The sequence below is a fragment of the Trichoplusia ni genome, chromosome 4 (assembly GCF_003590095.1).
Source record: "Trichoplusia ni isolate ovarian cell line Hi5 chromosome 4, tn1, whole genome shotgun sequence".
Classification (NCBI taxonomy): Eukaryota; Metazoa; Arthropoda; class Insecta; order Lepidoptera; family Noctuidae; genus Trichoplusia; species Trichoplusia ni.
The window spans coordinates 2,709,714-2,735,137 of NC_039481.1; the positions used below are offsets into that span (position 1 = coordinate 2,709,714).

A 25,424-nucleotide genomic window follows, 5' to 3' on the forward strand; every position below is an offset into this window, starting at 1 on the left:
AGTTTTCTTTATTCAGAAAATCAGCTGTACTTATCAAATGTTCTATTATTGCGTATAGAATTGTGGATTGAGAAGAACTGTCTGTTTTCTTTACAATCTATAGATAGCACCCTCTACCCTGAAGTATAGTGATTTTTAAGGAAAAGGGTATTTTTTTTGCTAAAGAATTTTCAGTTAGGTACTACAACGAATTTGTTTAGGAAATTGTAAGAATACAAACAAAAACAAAGTACGTATTCCTGTATATTATTTCCTTACAATTATAAACTGATATCATTAACACACACTTAATTCGTCGAGATTTTAATCTAATTTTATTTTTATTTCAGAGAGAATAAGATAAGAGGCGGTGTTTTCAATAATTACTTTGGTTCATTTCTTAACATTATTATTATTTTATAAGCAATCGTGGGTTAATAAAATAAACCTACCTAGTCGCGTCAAATTCAATAGGATTTTTTATGTCAGATTCCGAGTTTTCAGCCCGAGATGCGAAAAACATCGACTAAAAAAATGATTTGTTAAAATATGGTTTTCTGTTATAAATCATCTTTTAAATTTTGACTATATCTTTTTTCAAAATATTGTTTCTTTTTTATCTAAATTTAAATACGTTATACGTTTTCCCAGGGGTTATGCTATACTATACATAGTTCACTTTCCTCTACATTTACGCCTGCGCGTGAATACTTTGCACCATATTGATGAAAGAAAAATCAGTAGGCGAAGATCTGCTGAGAAGCTCATAATACGAGGAGTGTTTGAGACAACCGGCAGCCATGGCCATGGCCGGGAATATGGGTATGGAACAATTGATTCCAATTGTTAACAAGCTCCAAGATGCATTCACACAATTGGGTGTGCATATGCAACTAGACTTACCTCAAATAGCAGTTGTGGGAGGACAGTCAGCCGGAAAAAGCTCTGTGTTGGAAAATTTTGTTGGCAGGTAAGTAATTTGTAGCAATCAAACATATTCGTATTTTACTTTACAGATAAAATCCATAATTTTGCCTAAGCTTGAATAAGCTCATTACCCACGACCACGACCCAAAAAAATAATCAGTGCGTACAAACTAGCAAAAATAATTCTGATCTTTTTTCATTAACATTAATACAACTAACGTACCTGTCGAGTACGTATGATGGTATAGTTAAAACCGCAAGAATTTTGATATAAAAAACCCGTTACGTAAGGAGAAGGGGTGATTAAAGATACTATCTTATTAAAATCAAATATTTTCAATTTGTATGTTATATACATTGGTTTAAATATTATCTCCTTCATGCTCAGTTAAACTATACTTAAATATCTAAGTCTTGAACTGGTTTGATTTGAGTTCCCAACGTGATTTTCTCAATTTTGAATAAGTATTTTTTGTTGGCAACATATTTTTCTTAAATTACGTTTTATTAATGTACCTCAAATGATTTTAACAGGATTAAATTTGTTATTGGTCATTTGTTTTCCAGTACAAAAAATATTATGTTATGATATTTTTATATTTTGCCCTAGATTTAGTGCGCATGTCAAGTTGTATTGATTTACTAATGCTCTAAATGTCAATGGTTATGTAGGGTTAATACGTAAAATGCATATCATTCATGAGTTTTGACTAGATACTAGCATACTGCTTTTATTAAATGCATATTACCATTTAATGAATCATTCTAATCACCCATTCAAGTTCCTACTAACCCAATGCTAAATAATAAAGATATGGAATGTAAATTATAAGACATCTCAACTTAAAGGCCCTTGAGCTTTTAGGTGGGACAAAGACAGAGAATGTTTTGAAATGTTCTTTCTGCTAACCTACGTTCGGTTTATTTCTTATGACAGTAGTTGAATCAAGCTGTATCGAAACGTAACGTAACGTAACCACCCACCACCATATTGAAAAATAAATTAGTTTATCGATGATGAATTGATGATGAGCAAGTGTCATTAGTGTTTTTGAGTGATAAAAGTTTAATGTATCTTAAAAAAAATGGCTGGGAATTTCGGAATGCAGCAGTTAATCCCTATTGTAAACAAATTGCAAGATGCATTTGTGCAAATGGGCGTGCACATGTCTTTAGATCTCCCCCAAATTGCAGTTGTGGGTGGTCAGTCTGCAGGAAAGAGTTCGGTGTTAGAAAACTTTGTAGGCAGGTAAGATATCGTATCCAGTACTCAATAGGAAGTTAATTAGTGTATTGCAACCGTTTTGAGTAGATCAAACGATGTCGGAAGTTGGGATAATGCCTTTGTTTATTGTAAAGTCGACGTTATAAAGTGGTAGTTTTGTCGGTAGTAATACAGCGTTTTCTTGATAAAATAGGAAACAGACAACGGTAAGGAAGTTGTAGGACCTAGGTACAACATAACTTACGTTGTTTGTGATGAGTCATAATAACCTTAGACAATACAAAATAATTTTCACATCTGAGTATTCTACTTAAATATATCTGGTCATATTCATTGTTAACTGTGTGAATTTTCGATAATATTTGATTATATTTCTGAAGTATCAAAATTGTATTCTTAGTTTTGGCAAATTATTTACTTTCACAAACTTCATTGCTGAACTTTGTAGAGTTATGTTTTATAGTAGGGTATTTAAATACCAACCTCCTATAATGTGTCATGAAAAGTGTAACCCTGTTGTAAATTATAAACTAAAATGTGTTAAAAACAGACATTATTACTAAAAATACAATCTTAATTAGAATCCAATTGAATTATTAATTACCTTTTATATCTATAAGCCAGTGAGTACTATTAAAAAACCATTATAACAGTTAAAATATCATCAGTAATTCAACAAATTCTTAGTATCTCATCTCTCAGCAAAAAAATATTAAGCTCATGGAATAAGAATAAAAAAAATATAATTATCACAATAAAATCACAATGATAAATTTTTGACAGACTGTCTATACAATATATTGACTATATTGTCTTAAAAAAACTATAGCTTTATAAAAAAAAAAACATAAACACTATAATTTAAAGATATAAAATATATGACTGATTTAACAAAAAAATATGTACTGTTTGCGCATACCAGTGATAAAATAAGATTGTTTTGTTTTGTTTACACAAATGTGTTTACAGAATAATTAAGTACTTTTATTGAGTACTAGTGATAATTTATTTCATTGTAATTTCCTTACAAATACATCACAGTGTATACTTGTCTTGGTAATTTATGAATGGTACAAGTTATTATGGTATATCATGTTTGAACACAGAATACTGTTAAAGGCATGATATTTCTATGACAGTTAGGATGGTAGTAAAAGTCACATGAATAAATCTATATAATATATTTACTTACATTTGTTTTATTGGTACTGAAAGTGGAACTTACACTTAAACACCAACAAATAAAAATTTTCAGAATTTTTATAAGGTTGTGGAATTAAAAACAATTTTCAATAAAAAGTTGAATTCTAATTGTCTCATCTAATTTAAAGTGTCCAAAATTAAATGTATTATGGTCTTATAGCATGTATCATTTCAATAATAAATGTAACTTTGGATAGCTTTAGCTTCAAAATGTTTGCCTTTTCAATGCAGGAACTTGGAGCTCCGGAGCTCTGGACTCACATAAATTTTTAATACCTTTACACATTATTCTTAAAACATTCACATAGTATATTGAAGGTTTTAATGCCTAACAGAGACTAAAGTCTTACATTTCTACACATTTTTTGTTTCTAGCTTATGGTGTCACTATGCTGCTCAAATACATATATACCCAAAATTATTTGATATACTATTAGAAAAAATATTATATGATGTATCATCCAGGTTCCAAGTTACAATGCAGGGTAATACATAGGCATGAGGTGTATCTTCAAATTGTCCTTTTAAAATTATCATCCTCATACAAATATGTATGTATAGATAGTCTATTATTCTAAATAATGAAAATATGTTACAGTAAGTATGGTATTGTGAGTAAATTTAGATTTAAATTGAATCTCCAATATCACTAAAAGCACAAAGCAATTGGAAAGATATCACATTTAAGTGTGAGAAGATCCAATGTTTTTTTTTTACAATAAATAATTTGTCTTAGAACTCACTGACAATAGTGTACGAAAAAACTAAATTGCACTCGCTGAAATTGTCTTTGTTTAGCTTAACATGATTTTGGCCTATTATAAAATCGGGTTCTACACTTCATATCTATTAAAGTTCTCAGTACAAGCTTCATAAACAGTCTCAATAACAAAGTCCAAATTGCTATTAAAAAAACCAGTAAAGTATAAAAATTCTTGAGCCCCTGCAACATTCACTATCAACCATTATAATATCCATTAGGTATGCCAGTTATAAAAAAATAAAAAGTAAATGTAAAATAACTATTTGTTTCAGCATCATACAAACAAGAAACATGTGTTAGGTATATATTTTTTTCTGATTGTATGCTTATGACTCATTTATAACTACAAAGTGCCACAGTGATTACAGAGTAAATTGCATTGTATCAACTATCTTTACTGAGGGTTTAATTTTGCAGAAGATTCATATTTTATTCCTCATCATCATCATCGGCTTAGCCTGTTCCCAACTATCTTGGGGTCGGCTACCAGTCCAACCGGTTTCAGCTGAGTACCTGTGTTTTACGAGGAGCGACTGCCTATCTGAGCTCCTCAACCCAGTTACCTAGGCAACACCCCTTGGTTAGACTGGCTGTCAGACTTTTTCAAGCTTCTGACTACCTTGAACGACTGTCAAAGATGTAGGAATAACAGCCGGGACCCACAATTTAACGTGCCTTCCGAAACACGGAGGAACTCGCTATGACAAAGATGGTCACCCATCTACGGACCAACCGCGTCAAGCATAGCTTAACCTGTGATCGAATCACTTATGCGGTTATAGCACAGCCACGAGCTCCTCATATTTTATTCCTACTAAACCTTTACTATGAGTCCATTTAAGCTGTAAAAGAGTTAATGTAGAAAAAAACCAATGTACTTGGCACCTTAAGGGTGGGCTCCCTTTTTACATTCAGGCGCTAGTTCGCCCTTTGTGCTAATTGTGGGTTTGCAACGTGTTTAGTCCAGAACGACGAACATAGTTTTAAGATATGATAATGTAATGATTCCATTTTTTTTTTGTTTTAGGGATTTCCTTCCACGAGGCTCCGGCATAGTAACTCGACGTCCATTGATTCTGCAGCTTATACATGGAAATGCAGGTGTGTGTAATTACAACAAAATTATATGTAATCCTTTATCTATACTAACATTATAAAGAGGAAATATTTGATTGTTTGTTTGACACGAATAGGCTTTGAAACTACTGGTTCGATTTTAAAAATTCTTTCTCCGTTGAGAAGCTACATTATCCCCGCTGAACATAGGCTATAATTTATTTCAAAAATATTAGGGTTCCGTAAGAAAATTGCGATATTGTAACCCAAGGTGTCATAACTTATATCTTCCAAGCCCGCGGACGAAGTCGCGGGCGACTGCTGTTACTGTTTAATAATTATATCTTTGTCCATAAAAGTGTTGGAAGGTGAATATATGTGAGATTAATGAATGTTACAGTTTATTTAACACATTTTGGCAATGGTGTTGTTCTTTAGTATGCAAAATGTGATCATTAACCTTCAGCTGTATTTTGAATGTTTAAACAACTAATTGGCTTACTAATTCATCCTATTACTGTAGTCAGTAAAAGTGTTTGTAACATAAATGGGTGATTTTCATTACATTACAAATACTTTAGAAGTATTTTTAGTCACTTATGGTCACAATTTTTTTGTACAAAGCTACATCATACTTCGTTGAATCTGTCAAAAATGCTCTTAGGATAACTGCATACAGAAAGGATCTCATCGCGAAAAACTCAAAGTTACCGAACTAAATAAAATAAATAAATTAAAACGAACACTTTTGTTAACTTATAAATTATATGATTTCATCATGTTAAAGCCCAAAAACTCGCAAACGAATCCTTCTGTAAATAGCTACCGTCAATTATAAACATGTTATTTTAAAATGAGACTACAATGATGCATGTTTTCTTAGAATATGCGGAGTTCCTGCATTGCAAAGGCAAGAAGTTCGTCGACTTCAACGAAGTGCGTGCAGAGATTGAAGCCGAGACAGATCGTATTACTGGCTCCAACAAAGGCATATCGCCCGTGCCTATCAATCTACGAGTATATTCGCCAAATGGTAAGTACCCACATAATGTATTACAGCTTTACAAGCGTACTATGATAGTACAGACCAGAATGGAAAAGGAAGGAGTACGCAAACAGAATCGATGAAAGACGTAGACGATGTCGAATGTTGAATTTATAGGTATTCCGTAATATACATACCCAGCCTACACATACGAGTATCACTTTAATATAATTAATCTTTTATAACCATAAAATAACAGCGACAGAATTCATGTATAGCTCATTATGTATTTTTTGTGGGTGTCACAATTAAAGAAATTACTCATAACCAAAACTTGACGTTTTCTAGTTTTTGAATAAAATGGCATAAATTAATAGTACTAAATCGTATTTGACACTTGAATGGTAAAGCATCTTTATACGCATGCGTAACGTTATAGATTGTCGTTTTTACGAAAGTCATTGACCGTCGAATGATGCGTGCCACTCGTTATCTCGTCGAACAATGACGAAGTATTAATTTTATTGTCAGAATGCTTTAGTTTGTCACAGAATCAATGTAATATTAATAAATAGTCATACTAGTCCCGAACAAATAGGACATCGGTATGTAATACAGACTCGAGATTACTGGTTGTTCAAGGTCACACTCATGATAATGACTGAAGAATATTGATCTTATTTTGTTTTTATAGGTCATTATTTTTTATCCTCTCTAGAAAGAATGTTAAGCTGTAACAATTTGGCTTCATAACTGAATTTACATCTAGCGCTACAATAGCAAATGAAGCTATTAAGAAGGATGGTGTGCCAAAAATAAAATTTTATCTAAAAATTGCTAACAGTATTTTCCTCCGGCATGTAACGTGATTAATGTAACAAGCCGGCTATATGACGGAGATGATTCCCACAAATACATGAGTCAGGTTTTATCAAGTACTTAAGATAAGCGTGTGGCTAGTTAATTGATAGTGGAATATAATACTTTATTATCAATGAACTGCTAATATAGGTTTTTGTGCCCATTAATTAAAGAATTGGGCGTGGAACGACAAATGATAAGTTTTATCTGGTGATGCATTGAAATGCTTAGGCCGGTCATTCACATTCGGCTAAAAATGCGAACTCAAAAGTGTGGGACGACATTTACAAAGAAATATGTAAAGGTTTAGTGGAATTCGCATAATTCTTAACCGCTTCGGGAAATTACGTAACAGATACAGAATTTTACAATTTTGCTAGCCAATACCTATCACTGTAGCACTGTTTTTGCAAGATACGTATTAAGTAGATATGAAGAGGCGTAAACTTATGATTTCTCACGATGGCAAACTTTCGTAAAGTGTACGATGGTAAGCACGCATGTGAGTGACAGCCGTGACAGGGGTAAATGAAAAGCGACACGAAATATAAAATGGCTCACTCCGCAGATTTCCGCAGTTTTGCTTGGTAACGATCTACGGTCTAACGGTCTTTAATCAAGACATGACCGCACTTAAGTTGATTAACCTCATTATTAAAACCATCCCAGTAACCAACTGTCGTCATTCGTCAGTTTAAGGCTCGACTGCGGTAAATCTAAACATCTGCTGCCATCTCAAGTTCACTTTGAAAAATAATTATTTTACTAACATCTAGATACATACACCTGTTAGGTATATAATCCATTCACTGCATTACGTGTAGCTAGAATAAATAAAGGATGCGAGTTTTATACTAATCCTTATTATGCAATCTTGATAATTACGCTGATCGTTTTATATTGTGTAGGTATGTTGTATGCTGTTTGATAATGACCTACATAACAGCTAATGCTTTTGTGATGTTCGGATAGTGTTGTTGTTATTATGTACATGCATGTTTGCTACGTATGAAGATATATGACAGTTTAGCGGCATCGCGACGCTCCGTTGATAAACTAAACGGAATGTCTATGTCCAGTTGCGGACGTTTCGCATTACAGGAACAAGATAACAGATGATGCTTATAATTATTGCATAACGATAACAGGCCAACGACTGAAATCAAATCTTTTTTTCCTTTTTTTATAATTATTTTTAGTCGTGCTGTTAGACGCAATGCTGATTAAACTACTCGGTTTCTCCCGAATGCGAAAAGTATTTACCTTTAATTCTAAATAAACGAAAAATCTTGTAACCAGACTTGGATTCACTATAGTACGCTTTCAATTGTCTCTGTAGCAACATTGGAGTTTAGAGAGATATTTAACGGGTACTTATGACGTTTCACTGTTTGCCCATTAGTCTTCTACAAATACTAAAAGAGATTTTCAAATGTATTGTGTTTTATAGTAACGATATCATATTTCCGAGAATGTTATCTACTTATCTAATATATCGAAAAACACAACGGGGATCTTGTTTCTCATGATTACAAAGTTTGCTAGAATCTTAACGCTATCTGTCCTTATCATGTAATACAATATAATCTATTTTATTTTACTCATCAGTACAGCAGCGGGAAAATAGTTTTCATATTAGTAATAAATGATGCGTTCCTTTTTAAATACCTAAAGCACAATTAATTACTCATTAGTTGGCAAAAAACATAAAATGTTATCGGTTTGAACTCATTTCATTGAGTTCGTGATTAATAAAAGTAAAATATAATTTTGAATTATTTATTTAGAATCAAATTGAAAACATTAATATTGTTGTCAAACATTGTTATTATAAGGCATTAACAATGACCTTGTGTTATACTTTAAATACAAACATGCCTTACGTATGCAACATTACTCACTGGTTTTAAAAGATTCGATATATTTTGGCACGCACAGCAGGTTTATAGGTCAATTTAGCATTTACGCTTAGCTAACCATCTATGCCATGCTTTCTGACAGTGACGATACTCAGCACTACCTTAATGATGCTACTTTTAAGTAAACAGCAATTTGATAAACAAAACAAAACAAAATGTTAAAGGAACGATGGAAACATCTACAGGTCTTCAATTTGTAACATTTTAAATACTCAAATAGTTCTATCATTTGAAAACATCGCTACAGAATTGTCAGTAGGTATAAACTGACAATATTGAAGCAAAGTTCAAATACGTTCAATAAGATACTAAAATAGATCTAAAGTGTTTTGTTTCTTCCACAGTGCTCAACTTGACCTTGATTGATTTGCCGGGTCTCACGAAGGTACCTATCGGGGACCAGCCCGTGGATATCGAACAACAGATCAAGGGCATGATCTTCCAGTTCATACGCCGTGAATCCTGCCTCATCCTTGCCGTCACGCCAGCCAACACTGACTTGGCTAACAGCGATGCCTTGAAACTTGCGAAGGAAGTCGACCCTCAAGGCTAGTTTATTCATATTTACATGATGTAATATGAGATGTTATGATCTAGTTAACTTCGCTGTTGTAATGTTTTGTACTTGTTCGGAGTCCGGATGATGACCGTATTATCTAACTTCTCTGGACCATCTTGTAGTAAAAGTTCTGAACATTGATTTCATTACAAAGTCTTGTTGCCATGTGCATGTTTCAATTGGTGTGCTATGTCTTTAGTAATATACTCCATTTTGTTTAGCACTGTCTAATGTAGCTAAACAATGACCCGTGCAAATCGTTGCAAACATCTCCGATCTTTTTAAGAAAAAAACATCTAGCAGAATCTGTATGTAACATTATCGTTATGCTATTACGAGCAAATTGGCATTTAAAGAATTTTGTTTACTAATACCTTTCCTTCCTCCCGTCCTGCTTTAGTAATTTGTTACACATTCGGAATATTTCGGAACTACTTAGTCTGTATTTATTGTTGTTGGAGTTATCGTGCTAGATACAGCTACTTGTTTTTAATACAGATAATATAAACTGAACGGAAATATAATATGTAAAAAAAGTTTGTTTTCTTAAAAGTATGCTTTACATGATAATGGGGTCAAAAGGCCAACCCAGGAAGTACTCATCATTTGTTTATACAATTTTATTTATATACCAACAAATGTCTAGATTTTAAAAGAGTAACGACTCTGGTGTTTGTCTCGAAATTTCTTCTCAGAGTAGTAAATAGGAAATGTTGAGTCTAGGTAGTTCGAAAGAACAAAAATACATGTAACAGTGATAAAAACACTCGTATACAAACTAAAGGTTTATTTTTGTGTATAGGTCTTCGCACAATTGGTGTGATTACGAAGTTGGACTTGATGGACGAAGGCACGGACGCGCGCGATGTCCTCGAGAACAAGCTGTTGCCGCTGCGGCGCGGGTACATCGGTGTCGTCAACCGCTCACAGAAGGACATTGATGGCCGCAAGGACATCGCCGCCGCCTTGGCCGCTGAGCGAAAGTTCTTCCTTAGGTATGTGTACTATCGACAACACAAGTTATTTTGAAGATTACAATTTAAAAAAAATTACACAATTTGAATGAGTACCACGCTACAGACCGACACAATTCAGTTTCCATCGAATCGATAAGACGGAGAATTCGTTTCCGTAATTATTTTTTATAGCATAGGTTTTTTGCCATCATACTCACCAATTGATGTCACTTAGTTAATCAACTTCTGTTGCTGGCTGTATTATACTCCTAATCAACCTACTTACTATTCCGTTGAGAATTGACCTCGATTATATATCTTTATCGTTCGTATTAGGTGTTCGATATGCTTCAGTATTGTTTAATGTTTTGTCTAACCCTATTCATGCAAACGTATAAACAAACTTATGCTGCAAAGTAAATAATTACCAATTTGTTTGTATTAAACACGACGTAACCTGTCGTGTATAAAACTTATTTTGTAAAGTGAAAACGTGGACTCGAAAACAAAGAGCAGCTAAGCCAGTGTTTTAATTAAAACTCGATGTAAACAGCTACTCTTTCCGTTGTCTGTCAATACAGTATGTTCGTTGTGAGCGGGTCTAGTATGGGACGTTGCAACACACATATAGGTTGCACCCGTCTATCACAGTGACCTACTTCCAGAGTCGTCCATACGTCGATATCTATAACAATTTGCGCGAGATAATAAGCGAATTTAAAGATTCTCTCAACGTTTGGATACATTGAAATTTAAAATATTTTTAATGAATGGAAAATGTACGTTTAGAAGGATCTGATTAAAAGAGAGTGAAACAAATTAAATTATTAAGTTTCCTTATTAGATACAGGGAAAACGATAAGCACTAAAAATATATATATTTTTTTAATATGTAGAATCTCAAATTAATAAAGAGTTTTGATAACCCAGGCAATAACTGTCAAATAGCGCACAAATAAACAAACGAGAAAATACTAGTAAGACCTAAAATCTATTTTTGATTGAATACCTCATTAACACATATCACAAACAAGAGATATCTACATAAGTCTCGATTGCTTTATTCGACTAAGGCAAAGGCAATACAAACTAACCCTTTACAAAGCTAAGTTTTTAATCGTTTTTACAGTTTATTATACTATCACTGCATATCTACACAGCTTATGTATTCTTGTATGTATGATATATAATTAATAATAGACGGCTGGTCTCCTACACCCGTGTATTAACCGTCAATATAAAACCCTCCCATTTTATCGTCCAGCCACCCATCATACCGGCACATGGCGGACCGGCTCGGCACTCCGTACCTCCAGCGCGTGCTCAACCAGCAGCTGACCAACCACATCCGCGACACGCTGCCCGGCCTCCGAGATAAGCTTCAGAAACAACTGCTCGCCCTCGAAAAGGATGTCGACCAGTACAAACACTTTAGACCCGACGATCCTTCTATCAAGACTAAGGCTATGTTGCAGTAAGTTGACAAAACTATTTTATATCATGCTCTTACAGTTTGCCTCGGTGAAGGCTTTGTTTGTTGATATTAAATTTGAGATGAGATTCGCAAGTCCAGAACATAATGTAGCAAGTATATGAATTATTGCACAGTACTTTGCGGGGAAACATTAAAAAAATTCTTGTTGAATATGAAATCCTACTGTGATTAAGTAAATAAAACTGTTTTTTTTTACATTTGATGGTAATAAAAAAAAAAATATTCTGTCCCTTACAGAATGATCCAAACTTTGCAAACGGACTTTGAACGCACAATCGAAGGATCTGGCTCGGCGCAGATCAATACTAACGAATTGTCTGGAGGTGCGAAAATCAATCGGTTGTTCCACGAACGATTCCCATTCGAAATCGTTAAGATGGAGTTTGACGAGAAGGAGCTGCGGAGGGAGATCGCCTTCGCTATCAGAAACATCCACGGTATTAGGGTGAGCATTGCTGATACATAAGATACATATTAGGATTTTTTATTGTCTGTAGAAGAAGAGTGGAGAGTTTCTATAACAATACAAAAAACATTTTGTTCACTACCGGATCATTTAATCATGGCTGTAATATTAAAGAGGGATCTGCAATGATCATCCCTGATTAAACAACAATTCTGTACATAGTTTTATCTTTGTATCTGTTGAATGTCATCATAAACAGAACAATAAACAACCACAGCACTTACAAAAGACTTTTTGCCCATACTCTCAACAGCGATTAGTTTGAGCTACTCTGTAATATTCGTAAGTACAATAAAAACTGAAACATAATGCGATGACGTCACACAGGTGGGTTTGTTCACACCGGACATGGCGTTTGAGGCTATCGTAAAGAAACAGATCGCTCGGCTAAAGGAGCCCAGTCTCAAGTGCGTCGACCTCGTCGTGTCTGAACTGTCCAACGTCGTCCGTATCTGTACTGAAAGGGTAAGTTTCAATTCACTTCAAAATAATATTGAATATTTGTTCCGAATTTACTGCAAATTAACGAAATTATCTTATATAGATTTACTTGATAGAGTGATTTATAAATAAATGAACTAAAATAGTTTAAAAATTAGGGCTGATTGCATTATGAAATTAAATGAGTCAAAGACGGCGGTATATATATGTTCATTTATTGATTCATCTTTTCTGATTACAGATGTCTCGTTACCCCCGGTTGCGTGAAGAGACCGAACGTATCATCATGTCTTATGTTCGATCCCGCGAACAAATGTGCAAGGATCAACTAGTTCTACTCATTGACTGTGAACTTGCTTACATGAACACCAACCACGAGGACTTCATAGGATTTGCCAAGTAATAAATTAATATGTTTTATTATGTGGAGGCGACGATATGAGACTTAATGAAACACTGGCAACACTAAATTGTAGGCATATTGAAATACATTCTAAAAGAAAACCAACCTTTTCAGTAAACTATTAATAGGAGTGGCAACAACAATAAATGTATACTTTTGTTTCTGTCTTTATTAGCCTGACACACACAGACATACGAAGTTTTAATTACTGTCGTATTGTCATCTCCACTTCCCAATCAATGTTAAGAACTTCCTTTAGGCTAATGTCATAAAAATTAAAGTCATGAATTTATGCCTTCCAGTGCTCAAAATCAATCTGAGAACTCAGCTAAATCTGGACACCGTGCTTTAGGAAACCAGGTTATCAGGAAAGGATACATGTGCATACATAACTTGGGAATTATGAAAGGTATGTTAAATATTTAAGGTAAGGAAATATTTAAAAACATTGCCTACAGAGTGTGGGATATCAAGGTCAGCAGTATTATCAATTTGACGATCCTACACTTCTCTGCCGCCCACCCACTCTCAAATTAACACAACTAACTCGAAGCTATTTTCACTAAAAGGAAATTGTGAACATTTAAAGGTAAGCATACCATATCTAACTAATCTAAACGTTTTTAAAATCTTAGAAAAGTATTAACAATAAGTTATAATACAATTTTGAGTAATAGATTTTAATTCATTTTATTGTATTTCTTTATTTCTTGGAACAGGTGGGTCTAAGGACTACTGGTTCGTATTGACTGCCGAGAGCATCTCGTGGTTCAAAGACGAGGAGGAGCGTGAAAAGAAGTACATGCTACCGCTGGACGGACTCAAGCTGCGGGATCTGGAGCAAGGGTTCATGTCCCGGCGGCACATGTTCGCGCTCTTCAACCCCGAAGGCAGGAACGTTTACAAGGTACTTACGAACATTTAACTGTCTACATTGTTGCTGTACGACCCCGTTTCTATTGTCGCTTTAAGTTTGATATCTATCGTGATGATATCAAACTTAATATTTGTCTTTATATTCCATTTGCCCATGACAAAGTAACCGTTTTTAATACGAGCCGTAAAAGTCCGAACAATTCCAACCCTCAGTCGCAACTAAAACATAAGCTCGTAACTAAGGATAACCTGAACATCAGCACATTAGAAGAATAAACTTTTATTTGTTTTCTCTTTTGTAGGATTACAAGCAGCTCGAGTTGTCCTGTGAGACACAAGACGACGTGGACTCGTGGAAGGCGTCTTTCCTCCGCGCCGGAGTCTACCCAGAGAAAACATCTGAAGCCGCCAACGGTGACGAGGTTAGCACACACATACCCTTCGATATTTATAACTGCCTGTTACTATTCCGATCTTTCTTATCCCTTCAACTATATTTCCTATATTTAAATCTATTGGAAACCTATTTACTTTTGAGCTTATTTACTTATTATATAGCTTATAATAACGACGGTGTGTACTGTTTCTTATGATAATGTAATTGTGAATTATATAATAAAATATATCAATTATATGTTATAAAATCTGTTGTTTTGCCATGCTATACAGAATGAAGGAACTGAGGTTTGTCTATACAGGCTTTACGAAACATTTACACAAGTACATCGTTCTCACAAAACACGGTGGTCGCACATTGAACATAACGTCCGTGGTGAATTTCAAGAATAACTTTATATATAAAATAGTAATATTATGTAATATATTGTATTTAGTATATAATGTGTCTACTGTTTTATCTAACAACGGTGGAGTAGTTGTAATTTTCTTGAAATACATTCCAGAAGATGTAGCATGAGACGTGTAGAGTGCTGTTATGTAATCTTAATGTTAGTGTCACGTGCACTTCACCATCATATATTTAAACGCCACTCAATTCTAACAAACGTAATTTTTTTAACTTCTTCACTCAAGTTTACAAGCAAAACTTCATAATTAATATCAGTCTAATAGTAGGTGTAACATCTGAATGTCGTGCTTCGTTTGTTTGAGCATTATTTGCAAGATTCTGAACGGTTTTTTTTAATTATTTGATTTCAACAATTGTGGAAGATTCAATTTTGTTTTAGCATGTTTATGTTTTTTATTTTTTAGTTATTTCTGCCTTCCCTGGGGTTGGGTGGAAATAAAAGAAGAGTAAGTGAGTCGTGATTTTAAAGCTTTGTTTGCTGGATTTTTGTCTTGTTTAAAAGGTGATGTGATATATTTTTTAGGCGGTAGATTTCAATTAAAAGTTGTTGCATGCGCGAATAATCATTTGGAAAGAAGGATCGCTCTGAGCATCGTATTGAATAGCATACACACGGGAGTGCGAGCAACATCAGTCGTCGCATAACTTGGTTTTGGTTGGTTTTTATTCCATTAACTATTTACATGATACATGACATGTTTCGTGAAATACTCTGTATTTTAGTTATAACACTGCATCTACTACAAAAACTCTTGCGTTTGTATTTCAAGTAAGTCTGGTTTTAACTTGCTCACAATACTAATACGAAGTAGACATTTTTAATAAGCATGCTGTAACAAAATGAACATTGTATCATCGTTGAAAATTTTTGAAGATTTTATATGATTAAACTGCTATTAACTATTTTATTGAGCTTTGTAAACGTGATAATACTTATATCCTGCAGATATTATGTTAAATGAATATTTTAATGGCCTTCAATATTAACAGTAGGTAATTTCATATCTATTTAACCTCCAGTAGTCAGTTGGTTGTAAGTTCAGTGCTTGTTTCTTCGGCTAATTGAAGCTAGGGTATAATATTCTCTACCTTTTTAACACGCATGCCTGACTTAGAACTGGCTAATGTTGAATGCGGTTAAAAAATGAATTAATAATTAATAAATTCAAATAAGTAAAAAAAATAACTTTTTCATTGTAATTTTGGCTAAGGCCCCTGTTGCACACGTAGTCTCCAGCTTTCTGCGTTTCAGTTTCGGTATTTAGGAGAATTTAAAAGGGTTACGCTTGGCTATTGTATAGTGTGATAGGGGTCTAAATGAATAACGTCTCATTTTATGTCGTACGGTTTGTAAGCTACAAATGCGTTTATATTTATAACAATTGAAAGGTAGTTAAGCGCTAAACATTGTCTACGGGATTATCACAAATTGCAACTGTTGAAAAAACGTGACTATTTGGCTGATATATTTAAGTAATTGACCATATCTTTGTTAAATATTGTACTTATTTAACATTTAGGTGCACACTTCAAAAAAATACCTAAAATATAGTAAAATTTCTGTTGAATTTAGTGGTAATCTCCATCGTTTCTACGAGAGCTGAGTAAAATCCAAATTGTTACTAGATATTGACAGTACGAATTCATTATTTCCAGAACTCGGATACTTCAGGCACAAGTAGCATGGACCCTCAGCTGGAGCGGCAGGTGGAGACCATCAGGAACCTGGTGGACTCGTACATGCGCATCGTGACGAAGACGACGCGCGACCTCGTGCCCAAGACCATCATGATGATGATCATCAACAATGCCAAAGACTTTATTAACGGAGAGCTGCTAGCTCACCTTTACGCTTCTGGTGATCAGGTGAGACTGACAAACTTTTTATTTGATTTTGATGGACTTTGAGGTCGATCGTTCTTCAGTGATATGGGTAGATTATGTAAGAAACATTTGAACAATAAGAGTTATCTTTAAACTTCTTAAATCTGTATGTTCTAGTCTCAAATGATGGAAGAGTCTCCCGAGGAGGCCCTGAAGCGCGAGGAGATGCTGCGCATGTACCACGCGTGCAAGGAGGCGCTGCGGATCATCGGCGACGTGTCCATGGCCACGGTGAGCACGCCCGTGCCGCCGCCCGTCAAGAACGACTGGCTCGAGAGCCGCCTCGACTCCAACCCGCGCCTGTCGCCGCCCTCGCCCGGCGGCCCGCGCCGCGCCGCGCCCGCGCAGCAGGGTATGTAGCTCGCTAATCATACTTACGAGACGAGTGTTTCAGTCACAATGGTTAACTTAACAATTTGTTTAATGCTTAGGTTATTTTTAGACGCCTTCCATCATTTGGCGGTTGATTTTGAATTAATAATTTATCTTAATTATGAAGTAGACAAATTGCATGCAACATTTTTTTGCTATTGTTAACAAAAAAGTGAGTCGTGAAGGTGTGTTCCCGGCAGGCTCGCTGGGCAGCCGTGGCGCGCCGCCCCTCCCGGCGGCGGGGCCGGGCGGCCCGCTCCGCCACTGCCGTCGCGGCCGGGCGGCGGCGCGCCGGCCCCGCCGTCGGGCCGCCCCGCGCCGCAGCCCGGCTTGCCCGCACCGCTCGTGCCCACGTAAGTACTACACCATATCTGCAATGTCACACTTATCTATCTACAGGGTGGTCTCCGGTTCACTTTACACTTGTTGGTTCAATTGGCTAAAGATATTAAAATAAACTCAATAACCAAGCCAATTTAGACGATTTTGCATTAAGAATGATTAATTTCAAAATCAGTTAAAATTTGTGAAAATTACGTTGAAATAATAATAGTTTTCTTCGGAGGCTACCCCAATAAAATAACTAATATTGCATTCGTGTACGTAGTTACTGAAGCACTCACGATTGACGTGATGAATGTTCTCTAACAGTATTATGTATGAAGTATTAGAGTTGAATACAGTAAATGCGCGCTTTCGCTCGCCGCGGTACTATCGGTGTGTAAGCTTCGCTTAACGTACTACTCGAGGCATTTGTGTGGGTGATGTAACAGCCATAAATTGCAGTAATATAATATATTGTGCTTTATATGATAGTATCACTTACTGGTAATCTTTTAATGACAAAGCTAAAAACAGGGAAACTAATGCTACGGGTAAAATTATAATGACAAGTTAAACTCTGGGTTGAGGCTTCAAATGACTAAAACATGTTTACTTATTACTAATAGAGATATGTATGCGGAGTGAGGCAGCTGAGTGTGTGTATGTGTTCGCAGGCGGCGCTAAGCGGGCCGGCGCGTGCGCACTAACTCACTAACATAAGTTACGTTTTGACGTAAGGCACTAACTACGAACTTGTTAACTTATTACACACTAACATCAGTCGGACAGCGCGCGCTAACTTCTATACAACTATTTTATAATTGTCACAAACATATTTAATATTTAGGTTCAATTTGTTCCATTATCAAACCAATGTATCTGTACCGTGATTGTAGTAAGTTAACAAATATCGAACAATTTATAAATAAATTATACATATGTTATATACAATATTATTATTAGACATGTAAATGATCAATACTTATGATACGTCTGAGAAAATGTTGCTTCCATAAAATTTATGAAAATAATATTGGAAATTATCTACAACTTTTAGTAGAATACAAATTAAACGTAATAGGGTCTACGTATGAATCATCTGTGGGCAGCCATTCGTCAAACGAAAGGTTATATAAAATATATAATTTAGATATATTTTTATTCTAAAATACGTAATGAGATTTCTAAATCTATATTTTTGCTTAAACTGGTTGTGTACGCACTCATCGAATACTCAGGCTGCCTACAGATGAGCACATAGTTCACATAACCAATATTTAAGTAATTGATGTCTACCTAAAATATTCGATGTATGGTGGGAAACGTCTGGCAGGATAACTAAACAGTAAACAGCTTTTTAATTGGTTTTAATTCTCATTACTTTGGGTGTAATTAACAAAGAGGTTTTATTCGTGATTCGTTCCTTTTTTACTACCAACAGATATCGATATTACAGCACCGCATGCTTAGTACACTAATATATGTGTGATCTTCATGATTTCAGTGTACGACTATTCTTTTCGATCATGTATCAACTTAATTCTTATTGTTTACAAACATGCTAACCACTGAACTATTTTGTGTGTTTTTTTCTTTGAATGACAATCTGGTTTTTCCTTTTTTTGTATATTTGAAGCCCAGTAAAAAAATTGTGTTTTGTAGATAATTTAAACGATGTTGTAGTCCGACCGATGGTTTAAAAAATAAATTGAAGCATAATATTATTAAGCGACTAACAGAGCTTGGTCTAGAATCTTAAAATCCTTTTTACTTTTATGAGAATAAAGGCACAAAAAATTATATTTTTATATTACCGGTCTGTCTATAACAGATCACAGTTGCCCTGTAAGAGTTGTGGGTCATCTTTGTGTTGCGCCTTCCATTATCAACTAGCATATTATGGCGGTTACGTTACTCCGAAATGTCTTACAGAGAAGCTGTGAGAGCTTTTGATTTCTAAACTTGTGTTTACAACTTCGACATTTGCATCTTGTATATAACAATACACTAGACGTATGTAGTTCGGGAATGTTCAATTCTCGTAGTTTAAAATACAAAATGGCGTTAAACAAAATGGCCGTAATCTGTCAGTCATTACTCTGTCAGAGGATACTTTTGTGACTTGTCTTCTGAGAAAGGGGTAACAGTCATGCCCCTCCCCTCATACATGAGTTGCTTGTTGTACCCTATTTGAAAGGCAATGTTGACACTAAACAACTAGGAGGCCGGGAGGAGCGGCGGCGGGCGCGGCGGGCGTGGTGGGGCAGCTGCCGCCGCACATGCGCCAGCAGATCAACCAGGCCGTGGGCCAGGCCGTCACCAACCACGCCATCAACGAACTCAGCTCCGCCTTCGCCAGATTCAAGTAAACACGACGTTGTACAATAACACACAAATACTCGTCTGTATGCGATTTGAGCAAACGAAGTCACTTCCCTATTCCCTACCAAGTATTTTTGTTTACAAATGGCTCTCAATAATACTGTATACAAGACTTATCAATTGTCATTGTTATAACACATGTATACAGTTTGACGAACATATCAGTTGACTAATGAGCACTGCCTGGATATGACAGCAGTCCACATTTGCGTAGACGCTTTGTTATAGTACATATTAGAGATATAAACAATAACATTATTTACACGAAGTGACTGCGTTTGTTACAAATAATGATCTATGTAACCAATTCTCTCCTTGTTATAAAAATCTCTGTACATTTATGGACACACGTTATAAATGTGTTCGTAATTTAAAACATCGTTTAAGTACTGATCTCACCGTTTTTTATACTTTGAGATGAGCTAATACGTTTTATAGTATTGGTGAGTTTTAACCATAACAATTTAACAGGTTTCCCTAGCTCACTAATATTTATTAAAACCCTACTAAAGTATGACTTTTTTAATTAAATAATGAGGTTTTCTTCAGCATCAGTGTTACAAAATAAAGTTTACGCGATGTTTTAAAGAATCTCTGTTTGCTTTTTGTTTGTGTGACTTTGTCCAAGCATTTTCAGAGCACATTGTTTAACTGCTATGTAAACTTTATGTGTGGACTAAACGTGTTGGACGTTGCAGTGTTGTACAGTGTAATACATTGCTTCTCGTCTGAACTGTGAGTGTAACTGAATGTATCTTGTAACAGTGTCCTGCACATCTTCTAGTGATACATAACCAACGTTACCTTTGAACTTTTATTTTTATAATACATTATATTGCTGCTTTGAGTATCAAATTTTCATTGTTTTGCTCAAGTTGCATTAAATCATTGCTCAAACATCACGAAGATCACACATGTAATAAAACATATTATTATGTTAAACATAAAGTACCATGACATATTTGAAAAACACATGTTTTGTTACCAATTATGTGGCATAGGTTTTTTCGTAAACATTCCAATGTTATATTTCCAAACGAGGGATACGTTTGCGAGATATTCAATATTCAAAAAAGCCTTAGGCAGCGAAATCATTGAATACTTGCAGATATTTCTACATTTGTACATGTTGCGTTTTGTAAAAATTTTTAGGTTATAGTTTTTAATTATTTTTGTTCTAAGAAAAAAAGACATGACGAAATTGTGTATAGCGTCAAAATTATGAAACTATTAAAATTCAGTATTATCTGTGAACGATGTAAGTTCGACAGCGCTTCATGATTATGTAATAATGCATACATATACTGTAGTGCGAAGACTCCACGGTATTACTTTAATTATTATAATTATGATGTAATTAAATTTATGTTATGATAAATTGTAAATGTTACATTCAGTGGCTTAATATAGGTGTATATTGGGATTACGTAGTTGAACTGTTTTGCGAAGGACATAACGGGCCCCGGGAATACGGCCGGGGGCTCGACGAGCATATCATATTGTTTTGTAATGTGCTAGACTTTTTGTACACTATGTAAAAACATAATTTGTTGATGTTGCCGCACCAATGTTGTCGCGTAGGACTAGCTGCGTAGTGACAGTCGTTGCAACATGTACTCACGTCAGTGTCTAGGTGTTACAGTAGCTTAGGACTTAACACGCTCGTCTAAAATCTCTTTCCGTCTCCAGTAGCGACGAAGCGTATTTAACATTTATGCATTTACTCTAAATTATACCCAGCTTGTTTGTTGTTGTATATTAAACAACTATATTGGTATAATCTGGTATTAGTAACCACTGGTAACACGTAACTTATGAACTCATAACGAGATATTATCGATTAACAAGTGTATGTAAAATTAATTGTACTTATAATGGATAAGACCAAAGCAGTTATCTCATATATTGTTGCTGTTAGCAATACCTTTGGTCAATTATTAGATCATTTTATTGATGGTGATACAATATGAATTCGTTATTAAAAATATTAAATAAAGCTTATCGATATTTTAATCTTGGAATCATCTTGCATCCATTTTTGTCGTTGACAGCCGTTGACGAATGTCATCATTTCACGAAAAGAGCGACACTGGGCGTAGTGTCAGTGGTGTATCAAGATACAAGTCGTAATATGGTAGAGTGGTACCTCCGAGCATGATTGTATACCCGCGGTATGTGAGAGGGCACATGGTGTCGAGCGAGGACCATCGCGCGACCGACGCGACCGACGGCGTTAGCTAACCGAGTTCCTACACGTAATGAAGTGTTAAACGCTATAGCTGTACTCATTGCTCTCAATATTAGCTGAATAATATACAAAGTAATCGATCATTAAACGTTTTTCTCTTTCTATCTTGTTAATAGCGTTAGTACCATCGAACGGTATAGGCAGTGATTGTTGGATTTGATATAGTTTATGAATATTGTTAATCTTATGCTGTATAAATAGAGTAATTAAATGCTATATGTGTACTAAAGACGTTTGATTTATTCCAGTAGTTTGGCAAACATGCCACTCACTTATGTTACTAACAGTTTCGGATAATAATATTATCTACAGGATGTTAAATTAGGTAAGCTGACTTTGAATAATGTTAGAAATATTTCAATAAGACGGTTTTACAAAAAATAATAATTATGATCTGTTTATTCGTTTAATAATAATTTTGATTGTAAATATGCTTATTGAAATATTTATTTGATTGCTAATACGTTTTTAGGAACAGTATCGTGCTTGCGTTGAGTTTTAGTACTAGGTATTGGTGCATGCGTTTTGGTAATTACTACCCGTGTAAATATTTTCAACATGTTAATTAAGTTTGAAAATTGCTCATTAAATAGTCGCATGGAGTTTAGGTTCTGTTTAAGGAATGAATGTTTTGGTAGGATATCTATTTTATTTTTAAATATTAACTTCGCAAGAAACCTCCTAAGAGCGGTGGCATGGCATAATGCATTATTTATGTGTAATTGTATATTTTTAAACTTACCCATTTGCTTTGTGCTTCTAAATGTTAATTGAAATTGTACTAACAATTTTTTATTTTTCGAAATTTTCATGTGACTTATTTGTTGATTCATAATTACATTACTCCCGTATTTAGTTATCACTGTAAATAATATGAACGTTATTTTTGTGTGTATGAACAATATTTTAATATGTATTTTTGTGTTGTTAGCCGTCCGATGCCGAACATGCCGCCGAAGTTACCCGAGCGACCGCAGAACGGGCGGCCATTTTAAGCGCCTCATCTTCGCCGCCATTTTGTGATACTGCGTAATCGTCACTGTAAATATGTTCCCTACTATGTACCTATATTGCTTACAATTTATTTAATGCTTAGCATTGACTAATGACTATAAGTCGATGAAATTGTATACACTAGAATTTAAAATGAGTTAGTTCAATTTATAATTTAAAATATGAGCCCATAAAGGAAGGAGTACTTGCTGTATGTTACTGTTTCGCTTTAAGATGAAAGGTTTTGTACAAGAAAGTGATACCAGTGACAACTATTACAAAATTAATTTTGCCTTGAGCTTAAGCGCGTAGTCATACGAAAACCACCAACCGAATAATTTTGCTAATTTTAAATTCGTTAACCTTGAGTCATTTATCGACAAAAATTGTAAGAATGTTTGTGTCTGTGCTTTTACAAAACAATTGCCACCAACAGCACAAGCACGCGATATTTAGATTTACTATAAGTATGTCACATAATCTTGTTACTATGACAATATTTACTTATTTATTGAAATTAACTGTTATGTATTCAAATTAATTACGAGGTTCTAGTATCTGGTTCGATGTTCGTATACATCATAAGCCCACGCGGCGGAAACATGTGTGTAGCAAGCTGTCGGATCTTCGACTGATATTATATAGGATAATGGCACGTTTGTGATAGAAGAGGCTTCGAAAATAAGGTTTCGCCTTCAAGTAGGGATGTACTATTTCACATTAATCGTGTTATTGTGGCATTTAGTATTAAAGCCTGGTACGTGAGCAGTGAGGCGTTAATGGCATCGATATTAAACGAGATTCTTATGTGTACTGAGCTACAGACTAACGCAGAGGCTTTTTAAAGCTGACTAACCCGAATTGTCAAGTTTGTACGTGCCGTATGACTAGTCAAGCTTTATATTTTACTATATTAAAATATAAATTACTGGTACTATTCGATCCGAGTTATGTTAACCGCTTTAGGGAATTACTTTAGTTTTGATACATTCCTTTAGCCTCATGGTCCCGCGCCAGGTTATTACATGTATATAGATGTAAAAATATTATTATAGACCTGTTTATACTTGTGTACTGTTGTATACAACTGTAATAAATGTGTAAATAAAAATGTATATCTTTTTTATTGATCCTTATTCATCTAACACAAATCAGATATTATTATGCGAAACTAATAACAAATTTGTTATTGATTTGAAAGGGTTGACTAAGGGAGTTACAAACTTGAGCGATAAATGTTTATTTATTGGCAACATTACTACTTAATGGCAAAAGTTGACATACTAAATAACTCATATATTATATTTAATATCAAGACGATTTAATCTGCGTACAGTTAGCTTCGTTCTTAAAAATGGTTCATAATTATAAAGTTTTACTTCCTTTACTGATGAGTACCTACTGTTACCTTTTAGAGTGATAAAAAGCGAAATGATTCGTTGACTGGTTATTCCAAAGAATGCCAATATGTATTATGATCATAGGAAAAAGTAAGTACTATTATTTGGTAATCCTTTAACTTGATCTAGTGATTTTTAGTACCGCTTTAATTATCACTTAGGTTTAAATCTTCTTCTAATATATAAAATTCCCGTGTCACGATGTTAGTTACCGTACTCCTCCGAAACGACTTAACCGATTTTTACCAAATTTTATATGCGTATTCAGGTCTGAGAATCGACTAACATCTATTTTTCATACCCCTAAGTGATAAGGGTTGCTCACACTAAAAAAATATATTTTAATTTTTATACAAAATTGATTGTTTTTATTTTTTTTATAATGTGGCAGTAAAAATACATACAACTAGAAAAAAAAAATTCGGCAAAACAACGTTTGCTGGGTCAGCTAGTTAAACTATAATAAAAGCACAGTCAGGAATTGTTTAGTGAAGAGATTGGCATATTTCGGGGGCAGCACACAGCAGGCGTTTCTTTAGTCCGTAACCCGCTCACTTTTTGGGGTTTTGTTGCCCCAATGTTTTAAAGAAAAATTCATCTAACGAAGAGTTCACGGTTGACGGTAGACAAAACGAGTCTTTATTAGTTACATGTAGTCGTAAATAGTATTTTTACACTTATTTTGGGCACAGGCTTGGGCTTCACCAGTCTATAGTTCACAAGTCTCCTCACATAATGACAAATACTAATCTATTTATCCTGTAGGGTGTCGAAATGCAATAGTGGAACATATTAGACGGATCGTTCAACACGCATGTTCCGTGCATGTGAGTCGTGTGACCAGTTTGTCCCCTAGCGCAGGTGGGCGGTTCGGTCCCCGATTCAAGTTGGTTGACGTC

General features: G+C 34.8%; 1 protein-coding gene across 1 annotated transcript; it reads left to right on the top strand.

The window, feature by feature from the left end:
- Positions 1–1,836: 1,836 nt before the first annotated feature.
- Positions 1,837–24,238, top strand: LOC113492527 (dynamin-like). Its single transcript, XM_026870011.1, is given in 19 exon segments — positions 1,837–2,155; positions 5,125–5,198; positions 6,037–6,186; positions 9,263–9,466; positions 10,280–10,472; positions 11,698–11,907; positions 12,166–12,373; positions 12,722–12,859; positions 13,077–13,234; positions 13,541–13,647; positions 13,958–14,145; positions 14,417–14,536; positions 15,327–15,368; positions 16,579–16,788; positions 16,924–17,158; positions 17,379–17,402; positions 17,405–17,531; positions 19,724–19,867; positions 23,064–24,238. Coding segments are annotated over 19 exon segments (2,760 nt in total). The 5' UTR covers positions 1,837–1,991; the 3' UTR covers positions 23,128–24,238.
- The last annotated feature ends 1,186 nt before the right edge of the window (positions 24,239–25,424 follow it).